This window comes from Nyctibius grandis, chromosome 3, assembly GCF_013368605.1.
Source record: "Nyctibius grandis isolate bNycGra1 chromosome 3, bNycGra1.pri, whole genome shotgun sequence".
Classification (NCBI taxonomy): Eukaryota; Metazoa; Chordata; class Aves; order Nyctibiiformes; family Nyctibiidae; genus Nyctibius; species Nyctibius grandis.
In genome coordinates this window covers 3,922,097-3,945,933 of record NC_090660.1, presented here as the reverse complement: position 1 = coordinate 3,945,933, position 23,837 = coordinate 3,922,097, and the positions used below count along the sequence as shown (strand labels likewise).

At 39.0% G+C, this 23,837-nt stretch overlaps 1 protein-coding gene across 6 annotated transcripts in view; it reads left to right on the top strand.

Annotated features, from left to right (window-relative positions):
- The window catches only part of TNS3 (tensin 3), a 256,330-nt gene that overhangs the window by 125,843 nt on the left and 106,650 nt on the right, over window positions 1-23,837 (top strand). For 5 of the 6 annotated variants that reach the window (XM_068395999.1, XM_068395996.1, XM_068395994.1 and 2 more), the window contains 9 exons: window positions 7,195-7,247; window positions 8,068-8,239; window positions 11,212-11,262; window positions 12,010-12,132; window positions 14,262-14,326; window positions 16,396-16,479; window positions 20,034-20,146; window positions 20,938-20,998; window positions 21,132-21,207. In XM_068395999.1, coding sequence (XP_068252100.1) covers window positions 7,195-7,247; window positions 8,068-8,239; window positions 11,212-11,262; window positions 12,010-12,132; window positions 14,262-14,326; window positions 16,396-16,479; window positions 20,034-20,146; window positions 20,938-20,998; window positions 21,132-21,207 — 798 coding nt within the window. The remainder of the gene's footprint in view (window positions 1-7,194; window positions 7,248-8,067; window positions 8,240-11,211; window positions 11,263-12,009; window positions 12,133-14,261; window positions 14,327-16,395; window positions 16,480-20,033; window positions 20,147-20,937; window positions 20,999-21,131; window positions 21,208-23,837) is intronic. The other variant, XM_068395995.1, reaches the window with a different exon arrangement.

Below are 23,837 nucleotides of genomic sequence, written 5' to 3'. Positions count from 1 at the left end.
TATTTGTGGCTGTTTGAATGGTGAACAATCATGTGGAAAAAAATTTCGTAAGCTATTTAAAAGCTGTGTAAAATGCATGTAATTTTATGACAGATTAGCTAATAAAGTTTTCTGGTGCTTATTATCAACGTTAAAAATAGGCACAAATAAAGTATTTATATCCCAAATACATCCATGTCATTCTTTCAAAATATGTCCTGATACTTTTAAGTCACAGATTACTCACTGATTTACATTTCAGATAGTTGTAGTTTCTGCTCACTGATGCTTACACTTGTTAATGCTCCCATTCAAGAAGGAGCCCAGGAGGGACACAGATGAGCTGCATGAATGCGTGTCAAATCCTGAAGCCATGTGTTTTCAGCAGTGCTGTTCCTCAGAGGAGCGTATGGTTCATGTGTAGCTGTCTCAGCTGTTTAAAACAACCCGGTCCTTGAAACCAGTAGTTCTTCTATTCTGCTGAGATCGCTTTTAAGCAGATATTGTATTATTATATAATAGTTCAATGCCAGCAGGACCTTGGGAAAGGCTACTGAATGATTTTTCATTTGGCTTCCTTAGCCTGCATTAGATTCTAGTCCCAAAAGGGGTAAGTCGTTATCCCACCTGGTATTTCTAAGCCCACGTGTGTCTCGCATGTCTACTCTTCCTTTGGTGTTGGAAACTAGCAGCTTATATACTAGATTTTTGACTTTTTTTTTTTTCCCCAGAGCTGTCATATAAAAGATAGTAAATCAGTGTACTGACAAAATGCAAATGAATTTATCTGGGGCAAAACCGATCTCCCTTCTCCCTTTGCTCCTTCTGTGTTTTTTCTGGTCTCTGAAGCTCTACTACAGAGGACTTTAGCCTATGATGTGTGTAAGCCTACTAGCTGTAACCCAAGTTTCCGTATTCAGTTCTTGGAAAGGTTGAGGATGATAATATTACTGAGAGACACTTTTTTTACAGATATGTTGTAGTTTTTTTTTTTTCCCCAAGCATTATTTTTTACTTCATTGTCCCCATTTCTTTCCTTGAGAGGCAGCCTTTCATCATAGGCAAGGGCATACAGGCTTAGCAGAGAGGTTATTTCTTATTCGGTGGTGGAGTCTCCATCTCTGGAGGTGTTTAAGAAAAGACTGGACATGGCACTTAGTGCCATGGTCTAGTTGACATGGTGGTGTCAGGGCAACGGTTGGACTTAATGATCCCAGAGGTCTCTTCCAACCTGGTTGATTCTGTGATTCCTTCTGTTTCTGGACTAGTGCAGAAGGTGTCTCAATGCCACCTCAGTGCCGCACTGTGTTGGATGGCCTGTACTATGCCTGTGTCATGTTTTTGCTCTGAAGCTGTGGAGAGAGACTGGAAGAGAGATTCTACATGTATGAGATGCAGCTTGCTGCCTGGGACAGCACAAGCTTGCTATTTGAGGCAGACCGGGTAATCCATAGGCAGGTTCACCCTCTTTGGTGTCAGAGGAAGGTGAATAAACAAGACTGATCTCAAAAGCCTGTTCTGTCCAAGCTGTGCCTTAATTTCTGTCTTGCCCACGTCCTACACTTCCATTGACTGCAGGCTGTGCTGGGAAACTTACCTTCTGGTCACTGTTGTGACCCGGTGAAAATGATGTAGAATTAAATGTGGGCCTGTTTCTTAGCTTCTGTATCATGCCTAGGCTGTACTGGACTCTGTGATGCTCTTGTCTGAAGACTGCATTTTTGAGAAAGTTGGGATAGCAAGCTCTGCAGTGTGCCCAGGACTAGATGCAGGAGCCAAAGATGGTAAAAGAGCCTGGCATTCTGGCCTCTATTAGGAATAGTGTAGCCAGCCGGTCTAGGGAAGTGATCGTCCCTCTGTATTCGGCACTGGTGAGGCCGCACCTTGAATCCTGTTCTGGGCCCCGCACTTCAAGAAAGATGTTGAGGTGCTGGAGCGAGTCCAGAGGAGGGCGACCAAGCTGGTGAAGGGTCTGGAGGGTCTGACCTCTGAGGAACGGCTGAGGGAGCTGGTGTTTAGCCTGGAGAAGAGGAGGCTCAGAGGTGACCTTATTGCAGTCTACAACTACCTGAAGGGAGGTTGTAGTGAAGTGGGAGTTGGCCTCTTCTCCCGGGCAGCTAGCGCTAGGACAAGAGGACACAGCCTCAAGCTTTGCCAGGGGAGGTTCAGGTTGGACATTAGGAAGAATTTCTTTTCAGAAAGGGTTATTAGACATTGGAATGGGCTGCCCAGGGAGGTGGTGGAGTCACCATCTCTGGATGTGTTTAAGAAAAGACTGGACATGGCACTTAGTGCCATGGTCTAGTTGACAGGGTGGTGTCAGGGCAATGGTTGGACTCGATGATCCCAGAGGTCTCTTCCAGCCTGGTTGATTTTGTGTGATTCTGTGTGACTTGAGTTTTCACTGGAAAAGGGCAGTGATGCGGTACCTTGTACGCAATGATTTTGCTCATTATTATCATTCTGTAGCTGGAGGGAAGACAGTTGTCTTTTGAGAAGCAATTGCTTCCCCCTGCTGGCTTTCCTACAACTGCAGAAAATTAGTCTGACCAAAAGGCTCTTTGCACTTGTTTACATAGGAATAACTTTTATGTGTTATTGTTTGGGGTTGATCTGTTTGTTTGGGATATAAACATTCCTTAAAACTGAATGAATAGGTAAATGGGAGGTGTTGTCTTTTTTCAAAACTCTGCTTTTCAAATGACTGGTTGTACTGTCTGCATTGCCAGGCAGCCCCAGGGAAGCAGGTGAGCAAGAATCATGGGGAGAAGCTCAAGGAAGAATAATCTCAGAGGAGTCTGTCCTACTGGCAACAAAATAAGTGCTGGTTCCACTGGATCTGTCCTAGTTACAAGTCTCTCAATTTTTAGCCACGTGTGGTTAAACACTCCATTTTCAGCCATTGCTTTTTGTTTTGCCATTATCCCTCCAGTGTGCAGCAAGGCAGAAAATAAGCGGGGATTTTTACTTGGATCGAGATGATTTGCCTTTATGGATAGTCTGCTCTGTGCCATTCTATCCTGTACTTGGTGAAACTTGTATTCTGCTGGTAGGTGTGTATGACTTGGTCCAGAATGAAGAAGAATCCCGTCTTGTCAGTGAAATGACCCTGAAACCACATAGAAATGTTGGAAAAAGAGAGGCAGTCACAGAAGTTCGAGATTGGTTTTAATTGACTATTAAACCTGAATTCAGTCAGAAGCGTGGTAAGATACGGCTCACGTTTACAGATTGCCTGTTGTGAGAAATGCTGCGACAGCTTTTTCGTGTGTTTGAGAACATGTTGTAGGGATGTGTGCGTATATGATATGTGTTTTATCAAACCTTTAAAAAGCTTTTTCACTAACCATTTTGCCTCTGTAGTAAGTAATGTATTATACCTTTGTTGGATTTCGCTAAATATTTTAGCTGTGAGGGGAAAAGTTAGTGGTGTAGTAATTGATAATTAGTAAACAGATAGTAAAAACTGAAGAAAAAAAATGCATCAGTAGCTACAAGATAATTAAGCCATGGAAGAGAGGAGGAAGTGACTATAATTGTGAAGGGACTGTTGTGGCTGAAGTGTAAGTGCCGGGTCTTACACTTTGGCCACAACAGCCCCATGCAGCGCTACAAGCTGGGGGAAGAGTGGTTAGAAAGCGGCCCGGTGGAAAGAGTCCTGGGGGTGCTGATCGACAGCCGGCTAAACATGAGCCAGCAGTGTGCCCAGGTGGCCAAGAAGGCCAATGGCATCCTGGCCTCTATTAGGAACAGTGTAGCCAGCCAGTCCAGGGAAGTGATCGTCCCTCTGTACTCGGCACTGGTGAGGCCGCAGCTTGAATCCTGTGTCCAGTTCTGGGCCCTGCACTTCAAGAAAGATGTTGAGGTGTTGGAGCAAGTCCAGAGGAGGGCGACCAAGCTGGTGAAGGGTCTGGAGGGTCTGACCTCCGAGGAACGGCTGAGGGAGCTGGTGTTGTTTAGCCTGGAGAAGAGGAGGCTCAGAGGTGAGCTTATTGCAGTCTACAACTACCTGAAGGGAGGCTGTAGTGAAGTGGGAGTCGGCCTCTTCTCCCGGGCAACTAGCGATAGGACAAGAGGACACAGCCTCAAGCTTCACCAGGGAAGGTTCAGGTTGGACATTAGGAAGAATTTCTTTTCAGCAAGGGTTATTAGCCATTGGAATGGGCGGCCCAGGGAGGTGGTGGAGTCACCATCTCTGGAGGTGTTTAAGAAAAGAGTGGACATGGCACTTAGTGCCATGGTCTAGTTGCCGTGGTGGTGTCAGGGCAACGGTTGGACTCGATGATCCCAGAGGTCTCTTCCAACCTGGTTAATTCTGTGATTCTCTGATAATCTAGACATGCAGAAAAATGGAGGTGTGTCTTTGACTGTCCATTTTGCCAACAAGTCATTGATGGTAGTCAACATATAATGTACAAGGTGATCTTGACCTTATGAAGGGTTAAGTAAAATTTAGTAGCTTGGTGCACCATAGATAGGCAATGGGAAGTTTAATGGTCTGAATCAAAGTATCTTTTGAAGCTGGTAGGGTTGTGTTGATTTTGGGAGCTGTCCAGAATTTGTATGAAAGCATACCCATAATGACAGACAGACTGAAGGGTATTGCAGCTGTTTGAGACCACGCAATGAAATGTGATACCCACACGAGATTTCAGAAGAGTCCTTTTAAACTGATATATTTTTATATGTGCAACTAATCAGGCAGAGTTTTAAACTGTATTATAGGTACTTGAAGAAAATTTCTTTTCAAACAGCACTGGTAATTTAAATTTTAAGTTCTACGAGCTGTTGAATTGTGGGAGTTTTAAGGATTATCCATTTTTGTACAGAGAGAGCAGGAAAGGGTATATAGTACTGTGCATTTCAGTAGGTGACCTGGCGTGCATACGGTAAATACAGATCTCGCTAACAGGGTTTTTTTTCTGCTAGTGGTTTGCATTATGTTATTGTTCATATGCTTATACGCTGCATGCTACTACATTATATGCTACAACAGTGTGCAGTAGAGCATGATTTTTTTCTTCCTCTCTGGTAAGAAAATAAGTAACTGATTATTCAGGTTACATGGATGTTTAGTCATAAAATTGATTTTAAAATGGTGGAAGTACTCCTTAAGCAATGGATACATCTGTGTGACCAACGGAGACCAAGGAAGTGGAGAGAGAGGCATGTTCCACTAACTGCTTTCTAGTTATAAAAACAATGCCAAAAGCTTTTTCTTGAATTTCAGTTATTAGTTATTTACTTGTTTTGGCACCCATGGTGTATTACCTACAGCCTTTAAAATCCTAAGAAAGGATTGAGTAAAAAGGAGCTGAAAATACCGTGAACTTTCCTCATTTTCTGCTGTCTAAGTAAAGACAGGAAGTAGTGGAACTGGGACCAGGCACTTGGGTGAGGTGCACCTTATGCCATCAGGTGTGCTTCAAAATTTGCCAGAACAGCTCATTTCCAGAAATTCTGGAAGGAAACATTCCACTTGCATGCTTGTGTGGATTACAGAATCACAGAATCAACCAGGTTGGAAGAGACCTCTGGGATCATCGAGTCCAACCATTGCCCTGACACCACCCTGTCAACTAGACCATGGCACTAAGTGCCATGTCCAGTCTTTTCTTAAACACATCCAGAGATGGTGACTCCACCACCTCCCTGGGCAGCCCATTCCAATGTCTAATGACCCTTGCTGAGAATAAATTCTTCCTAATGTCCAACCTGAACCTCCCCTGGCGAAGCTTGAGGCTGTGTCCTCTTGTCCTATCGCTAGTTGCCCAGGAGAAGAGGCTGACTCCCACTTCACTACAACCTCCCTTCAGGTAGTTGTAGACTGCAATAAGGTCACCTCTGAGCCTCCTCTTCTCCAGGCTAAACAACCCCAGCTCCCTCAGCCGTTCCTCGGAGGTCAGGAAGGTGTGCGTCCCAGCCATTCACAGATTTTGATACACAATGTCACTGTATGGAAAGTTCTAAGGCCTCTTCCATTCGAACACAATTCATTTGCTTTGGGAATATTTGTCATGTGTGAAGCCAAAGTAGATAGGGTTTATCAGCTTTCCAGCTCTTACCCTTCATCTAAATAAGCTTTTCTGTGCATTTTTTTTTGTATAGTAAGTATAAATTCAGGGCAGGAAAATGAGTGAATACTCTTTCTCTTATGCGGTTACTGATGCATGATATTAAATTGAACTTCTGATTTTCTGTATAAAAAGATACATCTAAATGCAAAGTAATTTTCTTTTTTTTTTTAATGTTAGTATAGTAATAGCTGTCTTTTTCTAAAAGCCTGTCCCGGCAGGAAGGGATGCTGCCTCCTCTAGATGTCTCTGTTTCTCTCCATTACTTACAGAGATCTTGGGTGACTATCACACTGGAGCTTAATTCTGAGACAGCTAAAATTAGGTGAGAGAAATTCTATTACAGAATCACAGAATCAACCAGGTTCGAAGAAACCTCTGGGATCATCGAGTCCAACCATTGCCCTGACACCACCATGTCAACTAGACCATGGCACCAAGTGTCACGTCCAGTCTTTTCTTAAACACATCCAGAGATGGTGACTCCACCACCTCCCTGGGCAGCCCATTCCAGTGTCCAACGACCCCTTCCAAGAAGAAATGCCTCCTAATGTCCAACCTGAACCTCCCCTGGTGAAGCCCGAGGCCATGTCCTCTTAGGTTCATGGGGTAGAACATTTTGACCCTTTTTAGTGCATTGTTACCATCGCTGAACAAACGGAACTACAAAAGACACATGCTAAATTCTCATAAAGCAAAACCATTACAGCTCAGGCTTCTATTTAAACTCCCAGGACTGTGATACTGGAATAAATTGAGTATATTTTTCAATATTGTCATAAGATAATTACTTGAGAGGAACTTACTTTTGCAGGTTTGTACAGAAATTCAAGCTCCATCTTTTCACAAGTCCCTTGAGTGTTTTCTCTAATCTTAATGTGAGTTACCAAGAAGAACCCAAAAGACAACCAGTCCTTCTCTGGCAGTAGTGAGTGGGAGAGGTAGTAGTGAGTCTGTCTGAAGAGTTGGACATAACCTGGCCATAACCACAGTGTTTGCAGTCAAAACATAAGGCAATGATACTCTCTTATCCTGTTGTTGATATATGGACATAATAAATGAGGGGAAGAAAGGCAGGAATATTAATATCAGTGTCAGCAAGGAAGGTAATGGATTGACCGCTCTACTTTCTTTGTTCCAGAATTCCAGCAGTGCTTCAAAGAACTCCTCTTTCAGTTGTGACAAAGGATCACGGCAAGTATTTCTTTCATATTTTGTGTAGTAGTGTTCACATAATGCTGTGGTGGGTTTAGGTTTTGTTATTTGTGGTTGCGATTTCTGTGAGTTGTCTTCTGCAAGACATGTCCTGCTATGCAAGGACCCTTTTTACAGTCCCTGTCTGAGAAAACAACTGGGCATATTTGCTGAGCTTATTTCTAACTTCATGACTGTAATCTTGTGATTATTCTGTTAAGAAGGACAAGGTAAGGTACCTGGTTGTGCCCTCAACCTGGAAAAGAAGAAGTTAGGGTAAACAGTATCTGTAGACTAATCTGTGAGATTAACTGCATTACATCGGTGTCTATTGCAGTTTGGGGACTGGTTTTGGATTCACTTCAGTGTTACTCAAAGCAGATTTCAAGGTGGTATCTATCTCTATCTGCAACGTTTTACGCATCACTGGTGAATCTACCAATTTGTAAAGCATTTGCAAAATTCTACAGAGGTTTGTGCAGACATAAGGACCTATACGTTTTCTATTTAACTCCCCAATTTGTTGCACTAGTGTTTGTCAAAGTTGCTTGTATTCATTTTACTGCTTTTCTACGTTATTTGTTGCAGAGATTTTTTCACTGTAGTTTTGACGTGAAGAACTCTGATGTTTGGCTAACCCCATTTGTGAACTGAATAATTTGAGCTCTGTAGGCATTTAGTAAGTTGTAATTATAATGAAAATATTGGAAACATCAGATGCTTGACTGTATGAGTCCAAGTTGCTGTTTCTTCTTATTAATATCCTATGTTTGTTCTCTGATGCTTTGCTCTGAACTGCCACATCTTAATTTGTTCACAGAAGTGCAGACTTTGATCACATTATGGAGGAAGGCTATGAACTTGACCTCACCTACATCACAGAGCGGATCATTGCTGTATCCTTCCCTGCCAGCTGTTCTGAGGAAACTTACTTCCACAATCTACAAGATGTAACCCGAATGCTCAAATCCAAACATGGAGATAATTACTTGGTATGTGTAGGATCAGTCTTTTGTGATACATCATCTCCTGTCCTTCAGGAAGACCACTTGTAGGTCCACATATACCATTATAAACTAAAAGTCACTCATCTAAACTCTGGTCCACCTTCACAGCTTTGCAAGCAAGAGCAAGAATTTCAGTAGTGTTCTAAGAAGTTAGGCAAGGACAGATATTAAAAGCATTTTTCTGCTGGAAGCACTGCAGTCTCTGTTGTGATAGCACATAGTCAAATGCTGTAGAGTAATTGCACTGAGCATTTTCATTGTCCAAAGCATGCTTTTAAAAGATACACACCCTGCAATGTTTGGAGTGTGGGTTTTTTTTTCTAGCAGTCAGCTACATCTGAGTCCTCAGCTGGATATCTGATGGTCTCTCACCATTGTGTCTTGGCTGTCTCTGCTATATGTTGTGAAACAACATATGAAAGTAGGGTTGCTGTTGGTGTGTTCGGTCCAACTCTTTCTCATTAACTTGATTTAGATGCATTTTTCCCTGCTGTTTAGTTTTCTATAGGAAAACAAATTGTAAGCAAATATATAAAGTTGCTTTACTAGTTGGAACTATTTGTTAGTTTTAGCTTATGTCATATTCTGGCCGCCTTCCTCTTTGCCCTGCTCTTTACTCAACACAAGGCTACCACTGTTTTCAGCAAGCAAGAAGAGTTTTGCCTGCCTGCTCTCCCAGTCTCTTCTCCTTAACGGAATGGGCTGTAGGCTGGTGAATTGTTCCCCAGTCAGTACTTTGTGTTGTATGACCACAGTACCTCTTTCACTTTCCAAAATTGTCAGCTACATGCTATTTGTGTCTGTTCTTTGGCATGAGATTTTATATTTATGCTGATTAAGGAGCAGATCAAATCTAAGACCCCTCAGTATCTTCATAAAGGTCTCTTCTCCAGCTAAAAGGTCGACTTATTTTTGTTCTGTAGTGTTGCTGAGCATTCAGCAAAGTGAGAGAATGAATATTATCTTAATAGTACAAGTTACTTCCAAGTTCAGGATTAAATCATATGGGAAGGGGGAGGAGAATGTTTCCTCTTTTCTATGTATAAGAAGGAAGGGTTTCCCCACTTGTTTTATCCTACTTTGTTTTTATTCTTGAGATGAGATCCTAAAATGTAGGGCAAAATAATTTACGTTTCATGGAATTAAAGGCTAATGCTTCTCTTTCTTGTACCAAAATATAAGTAAGTAGACCTAGGATATGCGAAAAAGGGGCTAAAAAGGATGCAGTTATTCTTCCAGTGACATGTGTTTATAGCATATGCTTCTCTTCAAAGACTTCTGTGACCTCTTGTTTTGTTGTTGTGTGTGAAATATTGGTTCCTGTACCTTCTGGTCTCTATTCTGCACAGATAGGACTCCTGGGGTGTCTCAGTTTGATCTACTTTATAGCTTGACAGGGGCTTGGGTACAACAGCATCTTTGAGTTTGGCATCTGATCCAGCAGTGACAAATACCTATCATGAACAGGGCCATAACCTGACGCACAGGAATATTAAACTGATCTTACATATGAATACAGCAAGAAAGATGAATAAAAAAAAGTTCTCACCAGATAGAACTTTTTTTTTCCTGTGGAAAATTTTAGGAAATTGATCTCATCACATAGCTTTGACACTAATTTTAAGAATTCTGTACTGAGAAATACAACTCTCTACTAAACTGTTTTGCAAATGTTAAGACTGATAGAAAATTACAGAAATTTTTGTGAGTCATTTGTATAAGACAATTGTGGTTTAATACCAGTTACATTACAGTTGGTATTTCTGGAAGAATAACTGTAGTCTTAATTGTAATTGTTGATACATCTTCCTGATCCAAAATAATATGGACGATGCACGTATGAATTTTTGATTACCATTTAGCTCTTCAGCAGTAATCTGTTCAAAATGCAAACAGTATATTGGAATAAAGACCATGTTCCGCATCATATAAAGATATTTTATACTTACTTTTGGGGTTTGAGGTCAGTGAAAATGGTGTGTACCCTTCATGGTCAATATCACGTGTGATTCCAGAACCTTATGCAGCTTAAAATAGAAGCTCTTTTCTTGGGTACCTTGTTAGTTTGGGGATTTATTCTTTCTCTGGATGAATTTCTCGTTCAAAAAGTGTAATTTTTCCTAAAGATGGTGTAGTTTCTTCCTGCTTCTACTGTGTCCATGATGGGGTTGCACGTTCAACTTAAGTACCACTTCAGTGAGCAGCAGGCACCAGCTTCTAGAAGCAAAATGATATAGTTTCTTTAGCCTGTTCAGTTCTTGGCTTCTTTGCTGAGACTGCTGATGAGAGTGCTGGTTAATGCCAAATGGGATGGGACACTTTAGAAAAGGGTTCTTAAATGGTCCCTGGGTAGTAGTAAACTGTATATTGAACTTTTCTCATATTTACTGTTTCTCATATTTATGGTCTGTTTATCTCGTTCTGGCGATGTAACGAGACTTTCCAAATTACTATGAATGTCATCTCTACTTAACTCATTGTAATGTGAAATAGCCACACTATGGAAGAGAATCTGCCTCAGTAGCATTTTTCCGGTTGTTGAGTATTGATATTTCAGCTTTTTGTTATTTATTGATACTGATTTAAAGTACTTCCTCATGAAAGAGTCAGATATACTTGTATACACTGCTTTATTTTTATTTTTCTTTATGTTCATTTAGCAGTCTGTCTTTTTAACTGTTCCTTATTAAGCACTATTAAGCAATTCTAATTGTCCTTTTTCAAAATGCGCATTTAGTTCCATCTTTAGTTTCATCATATAATAACTGAATACCTAAACTATATTTGCTAGTGCTACCTGACTTCAAGTGTTAATTTAGTTTAGTAAAACAGTAGGCAAACCTGAAGCCTTACTACTGTAGTTTCCTGTAATTATCATGTGTTTCAAATACAGCTATTTACTCTACATAAATTATGAAGTCTTGATGGTTGATATTTTTTTCTTTCTTTCCCAACAGGTGTTAAACCTCTCTGAAAAGAGATATGACCTTGCCAAGCTTAACCCAAAGGTATTGGTATCCTTCAGCTGTTATAAGGCTGGAGTAGCACATATGTATATTTATAGCAGTAGATTTACAGATACACATGCTACCTGAGGAAAATATTAAAAGAACTCTTAATTTTGACATTTTGAGTGCTTTATTGATCATGAAGGATTTAAGTTGTTCATGGTTACTGGTTTGCTAGGGTTAAATATGCATGTAATAATAATAGGTTGAATTATTAGGTTGTATTATATAATGACTATAAAGTTGAATAGAAAATATGAACAAAATTTTGAGATGGCATATCTGTTGCATATGAAGGAAATAAATTGCAAATTAAATTTAAAAAAAAATCACAAAATAGTGGACCAGTGCAGTTAACATTCTTTGATCTAATTTTGACCTTCTAAATATTTTACTATTCTAAAATGCCTGAATTTCTAATTGAAAATCCTTTAAGAAATCAAGATCTTTGGAAATGTTGTCATTGTGAGTGTTTGGTGGATTCTGGGAGGAGTTTGGTTTTGTTTGTTTGTTTTTTTGTTTTTATAGAAGTACTAGTATCTTAAAAAAAACCCAAACAAATCCCCTTTTTCCCCTTAAGAGACCTTTAAGTATATTTTAGTTGCATCATGGCATTTGAGTGATGTGATTATCTGGGGTTGGAAAAAATATGGAGACTCTTCACCATCACGAGTAATTGAAGCCAAATTTTAATATGTAGTATTAGGGTCAAGGTGTCTCTTGTGAATGTTACTTGTCTAATTGCAGATTATGGATGTGGGGTGGCCTGATCTCCATGCTCCTCCTCTCGATAAGGTGTGCACCATCTGCAAGGCTATGGAGTCATGGTTGAACAGTGATCCTCAACATGTGGTGGTGATCCATTGCAGGGTAAGTGAGCTTTGTGTATATGCATCAATTTGTATTAATTTTCAAAAACCTTGTCCTTCATTCTTACTCATTTTAAAAAAATAAAGAAGTTTGATCTGTTTTCGATGTTGGAAACAACGCGGCAAATCTTCACTTGATTTAAGTAAGCTTAAGTCCACTGACCTTGCATGCTTGTTATATATTGCTTTTTATAACAACTAAGGTTCTAGCCTTTGCTCTGGGTATAGCATGCAGTTAGTTCATTTCCTTCAAAGGTCAGTGCTACTTCTGTGACGGTATTTAGAAGCTTGAGGTTTTTCCAGCTCAATAGCAAACTCTTTAGAAGCTCTTCATGTTCTGTGACATTCTGGCATCCTGGGGTGTATTAGAAGGGGTGTGGTTAGCAGGTCAAGAGAGGTTCTTCTCCCCCTCTACTCTGCCCTGGTGAGGCCGCATCTGGAATATTGTGTCCAGTTCTGGGCCCCTCAGTTCAAGAAGGACAGGGAACTGCTAGAGAGAGTCCAGCGCAGAGCCACGAAGATGATTAAGGGAGTGGAACATCTCCCTTCTGAGGAGAGGCTGAGGGAGCTGGGTCTCTTTAGCCTGGAGAAGAGGAGACTGAGGGGTGACCTCATTAATGTTTATAAATATGTAAAGGGCAAGTGTCATGAGGATGGAGCCAGGCTCTTCTCAGTGACATCCATTGACAGGACAAGGGGCAATGGGTGCAAGCTGGAACACAGGAGGTTCCACATAAATATGAGGAAAAACTCCTTTATGGTGAGGGTAACCGAACACTGGCACAGGCTGCCCAGAGAGGTTGTGGAGTCTCCTTCTCTGGAGACATTCAAAACCCTCCTGGACGTGTTCGTGTGTGACATGATCTAGGTAATCCTGCTCCGGCAGGGGGATTGGACTAGATGATCTTTCGAAGTCCCTTCCAATCCCTAACATTCTGTGATTCTGTGATTCATGGATTTTGTTGCAAGGTAAGGATAGGCAACATACCACAGATCATCCCTTTAGACTGTCATACGGTTGTAGGAAATAAGGGCATTAAGTACCTCCTGGGTACTTCTGACAGGTTCTAACTGCCAGCATCATTGCAGTGCCTTACAGCAAAGCTACCGTTGCGCAGCATTGCTTCTTGATTGCCTACAATGAAGAGAAATGGCTTAAATACAGATCAAATGAATTCAGAACTGAGTTTGCTGGTGACACTTAAAGCAGATCTGTCTCTGTATCACTGGCAGATGTTACTCTAAACAGAATGAGCGTGATAATGGGGCCAAAGTGTCTCTTCAAGTCAGGTTGCATAGTCCCCAGTCCTGAATTTCTTGCAGGCAGGATGCCATGACTGTATGAATTCGTACGAGTTGCAGGAGTGCAGCCAGGAGAATGGCCCATACGTGGCACAAAAGAAAAGGGGGCAAAGTATTCCTGGGTATTTTATATACAAATTGGTAATGCATGTTGTTGATTAATGCCTTTTGGTAGTGACTTTAAAGTTTCCAACCACGAAGACAGATAGAGTTACTTGTACCACCTGAGAGACTGAAATTGTTGTGAAATCTGTGAGAATTACCGCTTGGTAAATTGTACTGAATTTATGTCATGTAAATTATTTAATAAGATTTTGGAACATTTTTAAAATTATCCGTAGAAAAATAAATAGTAGCTGTTACAAATCTCAGGTGCTGGTGAGGTAAAAATGCCCAAACCTGTCGGAAACTCATATGCTTTCCAAAATAGGTACAGTATAGCACTTGTGCCAAAAATTGCAACATTGTCTAGACTTGTCTTGAATGATCTCCAGAAAAAGTAATATAAAATTAGAATAGTTGATACAATGTTTCTACTCCTGGTCAAGATTTTTTTTTTAAGATAATTTCCTCTCAGTCAGTAAGACTCGACAGGCGCACACATGGAAATCCTGCTTACTGTTTTTTCTGTCACTTGTCAGCCAGCTTGCATAGGGAGACAAGCTGCTGCCCAGCATTACCACCTTTCCAACAACACAGGAGATGCAGGAGCAAAAGGACTCCCTGAATCTCCTGTCTTAAAGTTTTGTTTAGTATGAGTCTTAAATAAAATAATGCCCAATAATGTAATAAATTAAATAAGTTATCATTCCCTTTTTCCTAATACAGGGAGGTAAAGGAAGGATAGGCGTAGTCATATCATCATATATGCACTTCACCAATGTTTCTGCAAGGTAAGTTTTGAATAATGCATATTGTGTGTTTTTTTACAATTAAGAAAATATCAGAAAAAGATGCCTTTTAATTGTAGTACTGTCAGCTTACTGTTTGTCAGTTAAGTTTTGTCAGGTTTTCTTCTCAAGGAGTCTTGGAGCATGTCTTAAAACAGCCTGCTTTCATGACAGAGTGTTGTAGTGGTCCTGCTTTCAGCAGGAGGTTGGACTAGGTGGCATCCTAAGGTCCCTTCTAATCTGAGATATTCAGTGAATCTGTGGGAAAATTATCGAAAGGGGCTTCTGAGATGAAGAAATGTGCAAGAAACCATTTTTATATAACGATACCATCTCTGGTAAGCCTGATCGACAGGTAATTGTGGACTAAGAAATTAAGTGCATTATACGCACCAATATGTGCTGAAAAAATAAATACATATAATAAAAAATAAATACATATATCTTCTAGTAATTGGGACAGTGATTCCCACAGTTTTATAATACTTTGTTGAGAAGTATTGTGAGCGACAGAATTTGTCAAGTGAGGATAGTACAGTCCTGTGTTGTGATCTCAGTGTTGCAATATTGTGTCATGCTTAAAGGTGGTACCTTGGAACAAAGTTCCCAATTACTTGCATGCACATGCCAAAAAATCTAGGCTTAGTTAAAAAGTCTTTACGATGCAAACCCCTATTGGTTATGTGTTATAAATATCTGATTTTCTCATTTAGGAAGGAATAATGTGCTGTCAAATTTAATGAGGGCAAACAGAGCTCTTAGTAATAGTTGGTAAACTCTATTTTAACAAGTAAAGTACTAGCAATCTTTGGCCAGCTACGAGTGGGTTCCCTAAAATCTGGGTGATAGTGTGGGTGAAGATGTATGATGGGTTGGATGAAGAAGAGAGTTTTTGAGTCAAGGATATTCTAAGCACACACTGTGTAATCTTTAACATCCATGAAGAAAAGGCATGACTTTACAGCCTGATCCAGCACCCTGTCAAGACAGTCGGTAACTTCTGATTAATTTTTGGAAAAGGTATGAATCCCATTTTTAGCCTGATATGCATATGTATACTTTGCACGTTTTTTTCCTTGGAACTCATTTAAGTTGAACTAGGTGTAGAATAAAAATTTGAGATTTCAGAGTCTTAATTATTTTGAAACTTCTGCCTTTTTTTTACTGTCCTGATGTTAATTAACACTGTCAGCTACATCTGTTAAGAGACACATTGTTTTTATCTGATATCGATACAACAGAATCAGCATAGCGTGTTCCTTGGCATATGAGATTAACAGCATTCTTACTGATTTTTGGCACTTCTTATTTCTTTTTTCTATACCCTCTTGCCTTCTTCCACACAGATGCAGAAGACCCACATCAGAGCCATTCTGGATAGACAATGGAAGAAAATGTATTTTTCTGAATATGTTGTTCCTTAATTGTGCATTTGAAGAGTTTGTGGTTGTCTGATGCAAAATATTTCTTTTTCGAAGACTGACACTTTTATTTTAAACATTCTCTCCCTTGGTTGTTCAGGGCACAGGAAGCAAAGACTGAATGAATTATTTGACTGCTTAAATGATCCTCTAGCCCAGCATCCTTTCCATCTCATGTACTGCACTACAGTCAGATCTAGGCAGTGGTTTTAATCCCCATAATGTTTTGTTGCTTTTTAAAAAAGAGAATAAATTTGTATTTCGCAGAGAGAACTCCCCAGTGGCACTCTCATGAAATGATGGCAGTATCCTTCTTTTGCAGCCTGAGCTGCTTGGCTTTTATTGCATTATGACTTTAACATATTCACGTTGGAAATATGTGATCCAGTTAATTTAATAAGAGAGAAGGTGCTTTGCCTCAGGAAAGAAACTGCCTTAAGGTGTGGAATGAGGAGGTGTCAGTGGAAAAAAACATTCTTGTCTGACCTGTAAGTGCCAGAGTTGCCAGTTAGGTGCTTCTTTCTTTTCTTTTTCCTTCCTTTGCTTCTTTTTCCTTCCAAATATTTTGGCATATTTCAAGCAGTAACCTGCTGAATTTCCAAGGTAACCCTGAACTGGAATAACATGGTATCTGTGTCTCTGTTTTGTCAGTGCTGATCAGGCTCTAGACAGATTTGCTATGAAGAAGTTCTTTGATGACAAAGTTTCAGCTTTAATGCAGCCATCCCAAAGAAGGTATTTAATTTGTTTCTAATTCATACCATTAAGAAATGTTATCGTTATCTTTTGCCCCCATCCTTTACTCCCTCCCCTGCTATATGAAGGCTATATCTACGAGATCCTCCAGTGATTCCTGAACTCCCAGCACTTTATCTTATATTAATCTTCCTTGATTGATGAGATCTCTCCTTCAGGTCCTGCATGTAGTCCAAGATAGATAAGACCTTTTGTACCACACTGTTATCTACATGTGTTCTTACTGCATTGTTTGTTAACAAAAAGAGATGTCAGAATCTATTTCTTGATTGCTCCAAGATAATAATAAACTCATTTTCCTGTGGCATAAATGATGTGTGTGGAATGTGTGTTGATTAGTGTGCAATAAAGATCTTACTACCATTTGTTGGGAGGATCTCCAGATTATGCATCTGCCCCATGTCCATGCTAGTAAAAGTTTGTCAAAGCATGCATTATTCATTCTGTTTGTCTAGATGTCTTAAATTTCAGTCTGTCTGCATGAATAAGGTTGAGTTAGGACTCAAAGTAAGCAGTTTGGAAAGTGAATCGTTCTGGGGTTTGCTATTAACCTCATTTTGACGAGAGGCAATGAAGGTTTCAGTACCAAAAGAGGTTGATATCCATCAGACAAGTAATTGTGATATAGGTGAATCTTCTTTTAGAAACATAAAATATCAGCTGGGTTTGATTTAGTAATCACTGTTTGGTTTTGGTCTTAATCAGCATGTATACGGTAGTTTTTTTAGAAGTTGTTTAAAGAATAAGGCTTTGCTAGTAATTAAGCTAGAAAAATATGTAGTAACAATGAGCATAAGGCTTTTGGTTCTGTTAATCTCTAGATAAGAAAAACTTTCCTGTTACTTCTTAGCCCATTTGGTGACCTGCACAGCTCTTTTTCACTTGAAAAAGAGTAACACAGCATTCCATTAGACTTGAAATAAACTTTTCATAACTAGATGATTACTGGCTTTTTTTTTTTTTAGTTTTATGCTTGCATATGTGTATCTTGCATTTTAATGATAAGAATTTGAGAGTGGTCCCTACCAGACAGAGAAGTGTGAACTGTAGGAGCAAAAGGAAATAGCTGTTCTTAATCTTCCCATCAGAAAGCCTTGTGCAGCAGGCATATTTACGTGAGAGCCACAGTGTTACTGGAAAATAGTGAGCAAGAAAACTCTCTAAACCAAATGATAGTTTAGAAAGCCAACATTGGTTTATTGCAGCTCTGGGTGCATGGGGGATCTCTCCTCCTAGCATGCACACTGAGGGACAAAAGCACACTCATTATATACATTATAGAAAAACGAGTATTCATACAATTACTGAGAAAAGCCCGCCTATTCCAAGAAACCTTATGCATATGCTAATACATTATGTAATGTCTTTACACATGTGTATTAAATTGGGGAAGGGGTCTTGGGTGGGCTCTGGAGGTCTCTACTGGTCGTAATCCCCCCATAGTTACGCTGTCCGCTGTATAACTCCGCTTCTGCACAAGCGTGGTTGATGCCTTTCTGTTGGCACATGCAGGTGGCTCCAAGGAAAAGATTCTGTTCTAGTTCTTACAGGATTTATCTCTTCTCCTGGTGCCAGAGTCGTGAATCAAGTCATTTAAGACGCTACAAAGATGTTGTTTGCAGTCTTGTTTATCTCTGGCCCTTCTTTGTAATTAGTGAGGAATTTAACAGAGACCTTGGATTCTCTAAGAATAAGCACAAGCAGCAGTCAGTGATGGATATAACTTTAAGCATTATCAGTCCCAGAAGAAGACACTGCAAAACATGCAATTAGCTTCAGAAAGTGCAGTTATTTTAGCTGAAAGGAAAATTACTGAAAGGAAAATTGATTCTGTTTAAAGATTACACAAAGTGGGCCTGTTAGGGCCTACTCTGAGGCCTACTTTTACTGAACTGTCTGGTATCAAGGGACCCTCACAGCAGCCTCTGTAAATTGTTCATCAGGGCAGGTTTTACAGCCATGTTGGCAGGAAACTTCAGTAGCTACTAACTGAGGTGTTCTGTGTGCGAGCCCTAAAGCTGGAGATGAAATGACACTTGCTTAATTCTTTGGGGGCAGGGGGGGAGTCTGAGACTCCCTGGCCTGGCAGTGGCTACTAATCCTACTGCAAAGAAAGGAAAACCAACTCTGTAATGTATGTGGATAATTTTATAATCCTTTTTTGATCCCATTTTGATCAGTTAGTGGCCTGAATCACCTTTTTAATGCACTTTTTCTCTGAAACCATTCTTGGATAATTAATTAGCGATGTTCCTCAGATATGCAGTTGAAGGTTTGCCTGAATAAGAAGTGCAGATACAGACTCTTCATATTTAAAAATTTCTCATAAACCTTCAGGATAAATCTTAAATATAAAATAAGCCTCTTAAAGGCACTGCCTTCAGAAAGGTGTTCAAAAATTCAGTCAAATTTTTAGAATAATTAAAACCAGTTAGAGAGAAAATGTTCAGACTGAGAGGTCACTAACAAAACATTGTACCACAGTTTTTTGTCACGTAGGTGTGACAATTTGTAAATTTGTGCTTTTGATGTACCAAATATTTTCAGAAAGACTGAAGGAGGAAACAAAAAAAACAAAGTTGTCTTTTCTTAACATTTTAAAATAAAGTGAGCTTTGCTAGCTGTTTATAAAATTAAACCTATTTTAAACCACCACAACTCCCATTCTGGGGTAGTAGAGCTGTGTTGTTGGGCAGGATATCTTTAGTTGTGGTGTTACAAGGAGCGTGTGGTAAGGGATGAGTTAATGAGATCTGTGTGTAAAGGGGGAAAAAGAGGTGATTTTGTTTTTTCTGTACATTCCTGAGAGTCAAGTTAAATGAAGGTTGTGTCATGGGCATGGAAGAAAAAGGGACTCAAAGCCAGTAGAAAAATTAAAGGAGGCTGATTTCCCTTGGTTCTTTAATGAGACAGGAGGAATTTGTTTAATACACCCTGCAGTGATGTTCACTTGCATGTACTTGGCTGGTGAGCTTGTGAACAAACCAGGTATTAAATAGCAGAAATACAATGATTTTCATGTTGCTGTTGTAGTTTTCCTCTGTTTGGTGCTGAATGAGATCACTTCTCATTATGAAGATTTTATTTGCCTGCATTGGCCTTTAATGCTAACATTTCTGACAAGGACACTTCTTGCTATTGTTTTAATGATGTGCACTTCACCGTAAGTGGAGTGGGACCCATGTCATGCTGCTGTGAAAGCCAGTTGAGACCTTCAGTTGCAACTAGAAGTGTGTACCAAAATTATTGACTTTACTGTCTCTGCTAGTTCCTTTCTTATTTAGAGTAGTGATGTAAATAACTAAAATGAATACATCAACAACAGCAATGTAACAGCCATGGGTTTAATAAAGTGGTAAATTAAAGTGTCTTTTTCATGTTATTTTGTGAAGGTTATTCTTTTGGAGTTATGTGTAATGTCCCAATGCTATTCACTACCTATGGCCTAGAAATATTAGTGTGTATAGAGTCTATTTCCCTGATATGGTTGCATTGCTGTTTTTATTTAATTCAGATAAATTTTGTGTTTTTAGATATGTGCAATTCTTAAGTGGCCTTCTATCTGGATCTGTGAAAATGAATGCAACCCCTCTTTTCCTGCACTATGTTATCCTTCATGGCATTCCAAGCTTTGATGCTGGAGGAGGTAAATTACCTAACTTTTCCTGTCTAAGTGTGGGCTCAAAGTCTTGTTTCATTTTGGAGCTTTCTAGAAAGCCTGCATGAATCTCAAAGTAGAGTTGATGCTCCTTGATATCAGTCCAGGTATTCCCAATAAAAGAACCAGGAGAAGAGAAATATCCTAAGAGTAAAAATTACAGCAGGTGAAATAAAAATTGTCATCAGCATGAATTTGCAATGCTCAGTTGTCATTGTTGTTTAGTCTGGTTTTATTTCTAAAATATCTCTTTCAATAAAGACAAGGTATTGTTTGTTGTAGTAAGAAATTTAAGGGACTTACTGTTTTTGAAACAGAGGTGTAGATCAAATATTTTGTTTAATTTTGAAAATGCTTTTTATTTTGGTTTTGTGGGTTTGTTTTGTTTTGTTTTGTTTTGGCTGTTCTCTTTCTTCCCTTAATAATTTTATTTTCCTGCAGAAAAAGTAGGAAGGCAGGCAGACAGAGATTTAATAAGGAGCAAAATGTCCCCTCTTTCTTTCCTTACTGGAATTCTTTAAAATTCCTTCCTCCCCAATTCAGACCTAGTCTAAAGATCAGCAAAAGTGTGACTTTTTAATAAAGTATAACCAAATACTTTTTTTGGGGAAAATGAATCTGTCAAAGCTAACTTTGCTTTGAAGGATATTTTGACAGTCAATGTTGTGCCACTTGTGTGTCGGTTTGCTCAGTCTGGATGTGCATGAAGCTTCCTAGTTGTAATATTCAGATAAAGAAAAATAATTACAAAACAGGCTTTTCTGTTGATTTCTTTTCAGCTTGCCGGCCTTTTCTGAAGTTATATCAGGCTATGCAACCAGTTTATACATCTGGGATATAGTAAGTCGTAAGCATTTTCCTTTATGTTTGAATTCAGGTTTTAATTCTCATAATTGCGGAATTACATAGAATTTTTTTCCTTTTTTTGTTTCTTTAAACCATAAATTTTATTTTTCTTTTCTTTCCTGTTAAGTAGCATAGGGCCAGAAAATCAAAGCCGAATCTGCATTGCTATAGACCCTGCCCAACTTTTGAAAGGAGATATTATGGTAAGTTCATTGTATGGAATGAAAATCTAGTACTGTGCCATTTAGTTTACAGACTCTGACCTGTTTTGCGTTCTTGTAAGAGAATAAATTGAACAAATGGCTGCAGACAAACTACAAAATAGGTTATTAAGTTAATTTAGTCATCATTCTTGAGTTTTATAGAAATCAAAATTCCTATAACTCAAACTGGAAGGTTTTTAGGAGTCCAAACAATTGCTCTCAGCATTCCCACTTCATAGCATCGCCAAGTGCAGTAAGGCCTGTATCGCAATTTTCTTTGTAAAAATTTCTTTGAGGAGTATTTGTAATTCAGCAGTAAAATACCCTTGTCCTGTAACATGGAAGGCAACGTGCACAATCCTAAACTATATTCTGTAAAGAAAACGCCTAATTCTAAATTATTTTGGGAGTCAAAAAGGTGTGATATCAAACAAAAGCTTTCTGATTCTACGAGCACATGCAGTGTGTGCATTTAGAAAGCAATTTATACGTGCTAATATAGTGCCTGTATTTCCCTGTGTGCAAAGCATAACTATGATTTAATTGCAGCACCATCATTTTAAATCTCTCTGCTTTCTCTCTTGCTTGTCATATGCACAGAGAAAGTAAAGAAAGATAGTTGCTGTGCCTTTCAGTTTGTTAAAATAAGACGACAGAACATGAATGGTGGGAGGAAGTATTGTCAGAAAGTATCCCTGGTCTATTGCTTGTAGGTTTCAGAATGGGTTTTTATTTTATATACTACTTTGAGAAATGTTTGACCTCAACCTAAAGGGGTCCTTGGTATCAGATTCTTTTTTTTGTCTTTTTTTTTTCTTTTGAAACAATCTTTTTTATTATCGTTCCTCCTTCTCACTTTCCTACGTCCCCTCCTCATTCAGTTTAGTATATTGTTCTTTCTTTCCCTGAAAAGTGAAGAAACAATTTTTAAATATACTGTTATAAATTGGTATACTCTGGAGGTTTGGTACAGTTTTCAAATTCAGGAACATTTGTTAATCATCAGAGGACTATTGATGCTTAAGGAAATGGAGTAGATCACAAAAGAAATCAGCCTGAAACAAATTCAGTATCTGTGTGTTTAAAATGAAAAATGAGCACATAGCTTTTCAGTAATGCTTGCATCATTTTAAAAGAGATCAGCTTCATTAATCCCATGCTATTATTGGAGGTAATTCTTCTGAGCAAGCCGGCATCTTACTCAGCATGGTAGTATTTCCTAAACAAAGACTTCACTTCAGTTTTTAATATTTTTTTTTTTTACTATGTCTAAGCAAAAACATCAGTGGTTTCAGGAAAAAGGAAGATCTGTAGGATGCTCCACCTCTGACTCCAAAAGGTTTGACCACTTGAAGTGCATGGGTTTTTTTAAAAAAAAAAAAAAAGACTCGGGTGTCTTAGGTTTAGAGAATTTATTAACACAATGTGAATAGTGTGTGGTGATACAGCACAGCCACAGCTGTTGAAAGGCTGCACTGACACCTGTAAATGCATATAGATATTTCCCAGCATATTACAGTGGCTCGCATTAATTCTTGAATATGGCATCAGAAGGTAGTGGAGTCAGAATTCCAAGTTAAGCTCAAACTTCATTGAAAGCTTATTATGTATACTGAGCATTAAAAGATGTTTTTGGTATCCTGGGTATAGATGTACACTGTTACTGATTGTGAGAGAGGCCAGATTTTTGTAACAATTACAATTCTCTGTAAGTAAATGGTTTAGGATATCCTAAGTTAAAATTATTCAAGGCTGTTAACTTTGAATTAGAAAGTAGAAAGGAACAGGAACTACGTAGTTCTCTGAACTGACCCAGATTCAGTGTTTTTATAAACACAATTATGCAAAAGACAGTAGATTCTGAGTAAATCCAGCAACTGTGTGAAGCCACAACTCTTGACAAGTTGGAGGATAAAATGTATTGTTCAGGTATTTAGTCTTCTGCATCTTCAGAAATTCTCATGTATGATCCATGTGTAAAAATAATGTGATTGTTTAAAAAACTAAAGAAGTTAATGTTTTAGCACAAAAATATGGAGGAATGTATATAACTTTTAAGAAGCTCTTAAGTCTTTTCAAGCTTCTTTTTGCTCACATAATGTAATTAAGTAGAATTATCACAGTTACTTTCAGGCCGATTATACATTTGGAGCAGGTTAGTTCTAATATCTCTTACCAGAGGCTATCTTAATCCCCTTTCTGTCCATTTTTCACTTCTGGGCAAACTTGCAGTTTTCACCCTTTATGATGGTGTTTTGCCTTTATGTAGAGTTGCTGGGCATAGTGGAGAAGGATCGTTTGTTTATTCTTGAATCAAGCAGTCTAACTCTTCCTCCTGCCTTATATTTGGGTAATTTAAGGGACTGACTTATGGCCATGGTTCTAGCAAAATGATGCTGATAAGTTGTGTTGGACTAAAAGGAAAGAGAACCCTTCAACAGACAGGGGTTTGTACACTCTGTTAATTTTAGTGGGTGTAAGGCACTGTTTAAGAAGCACATACTATTTTACCTGGTATTACCACTATGCTGTAGGGGTTTCTCTTTTAAAAAACAAAGAAACAAACAACCCCAAATCCTCACTTTCAGGTAAAATAATGCTCACTTGCGTAGAGAATCTCTCAGCCATTA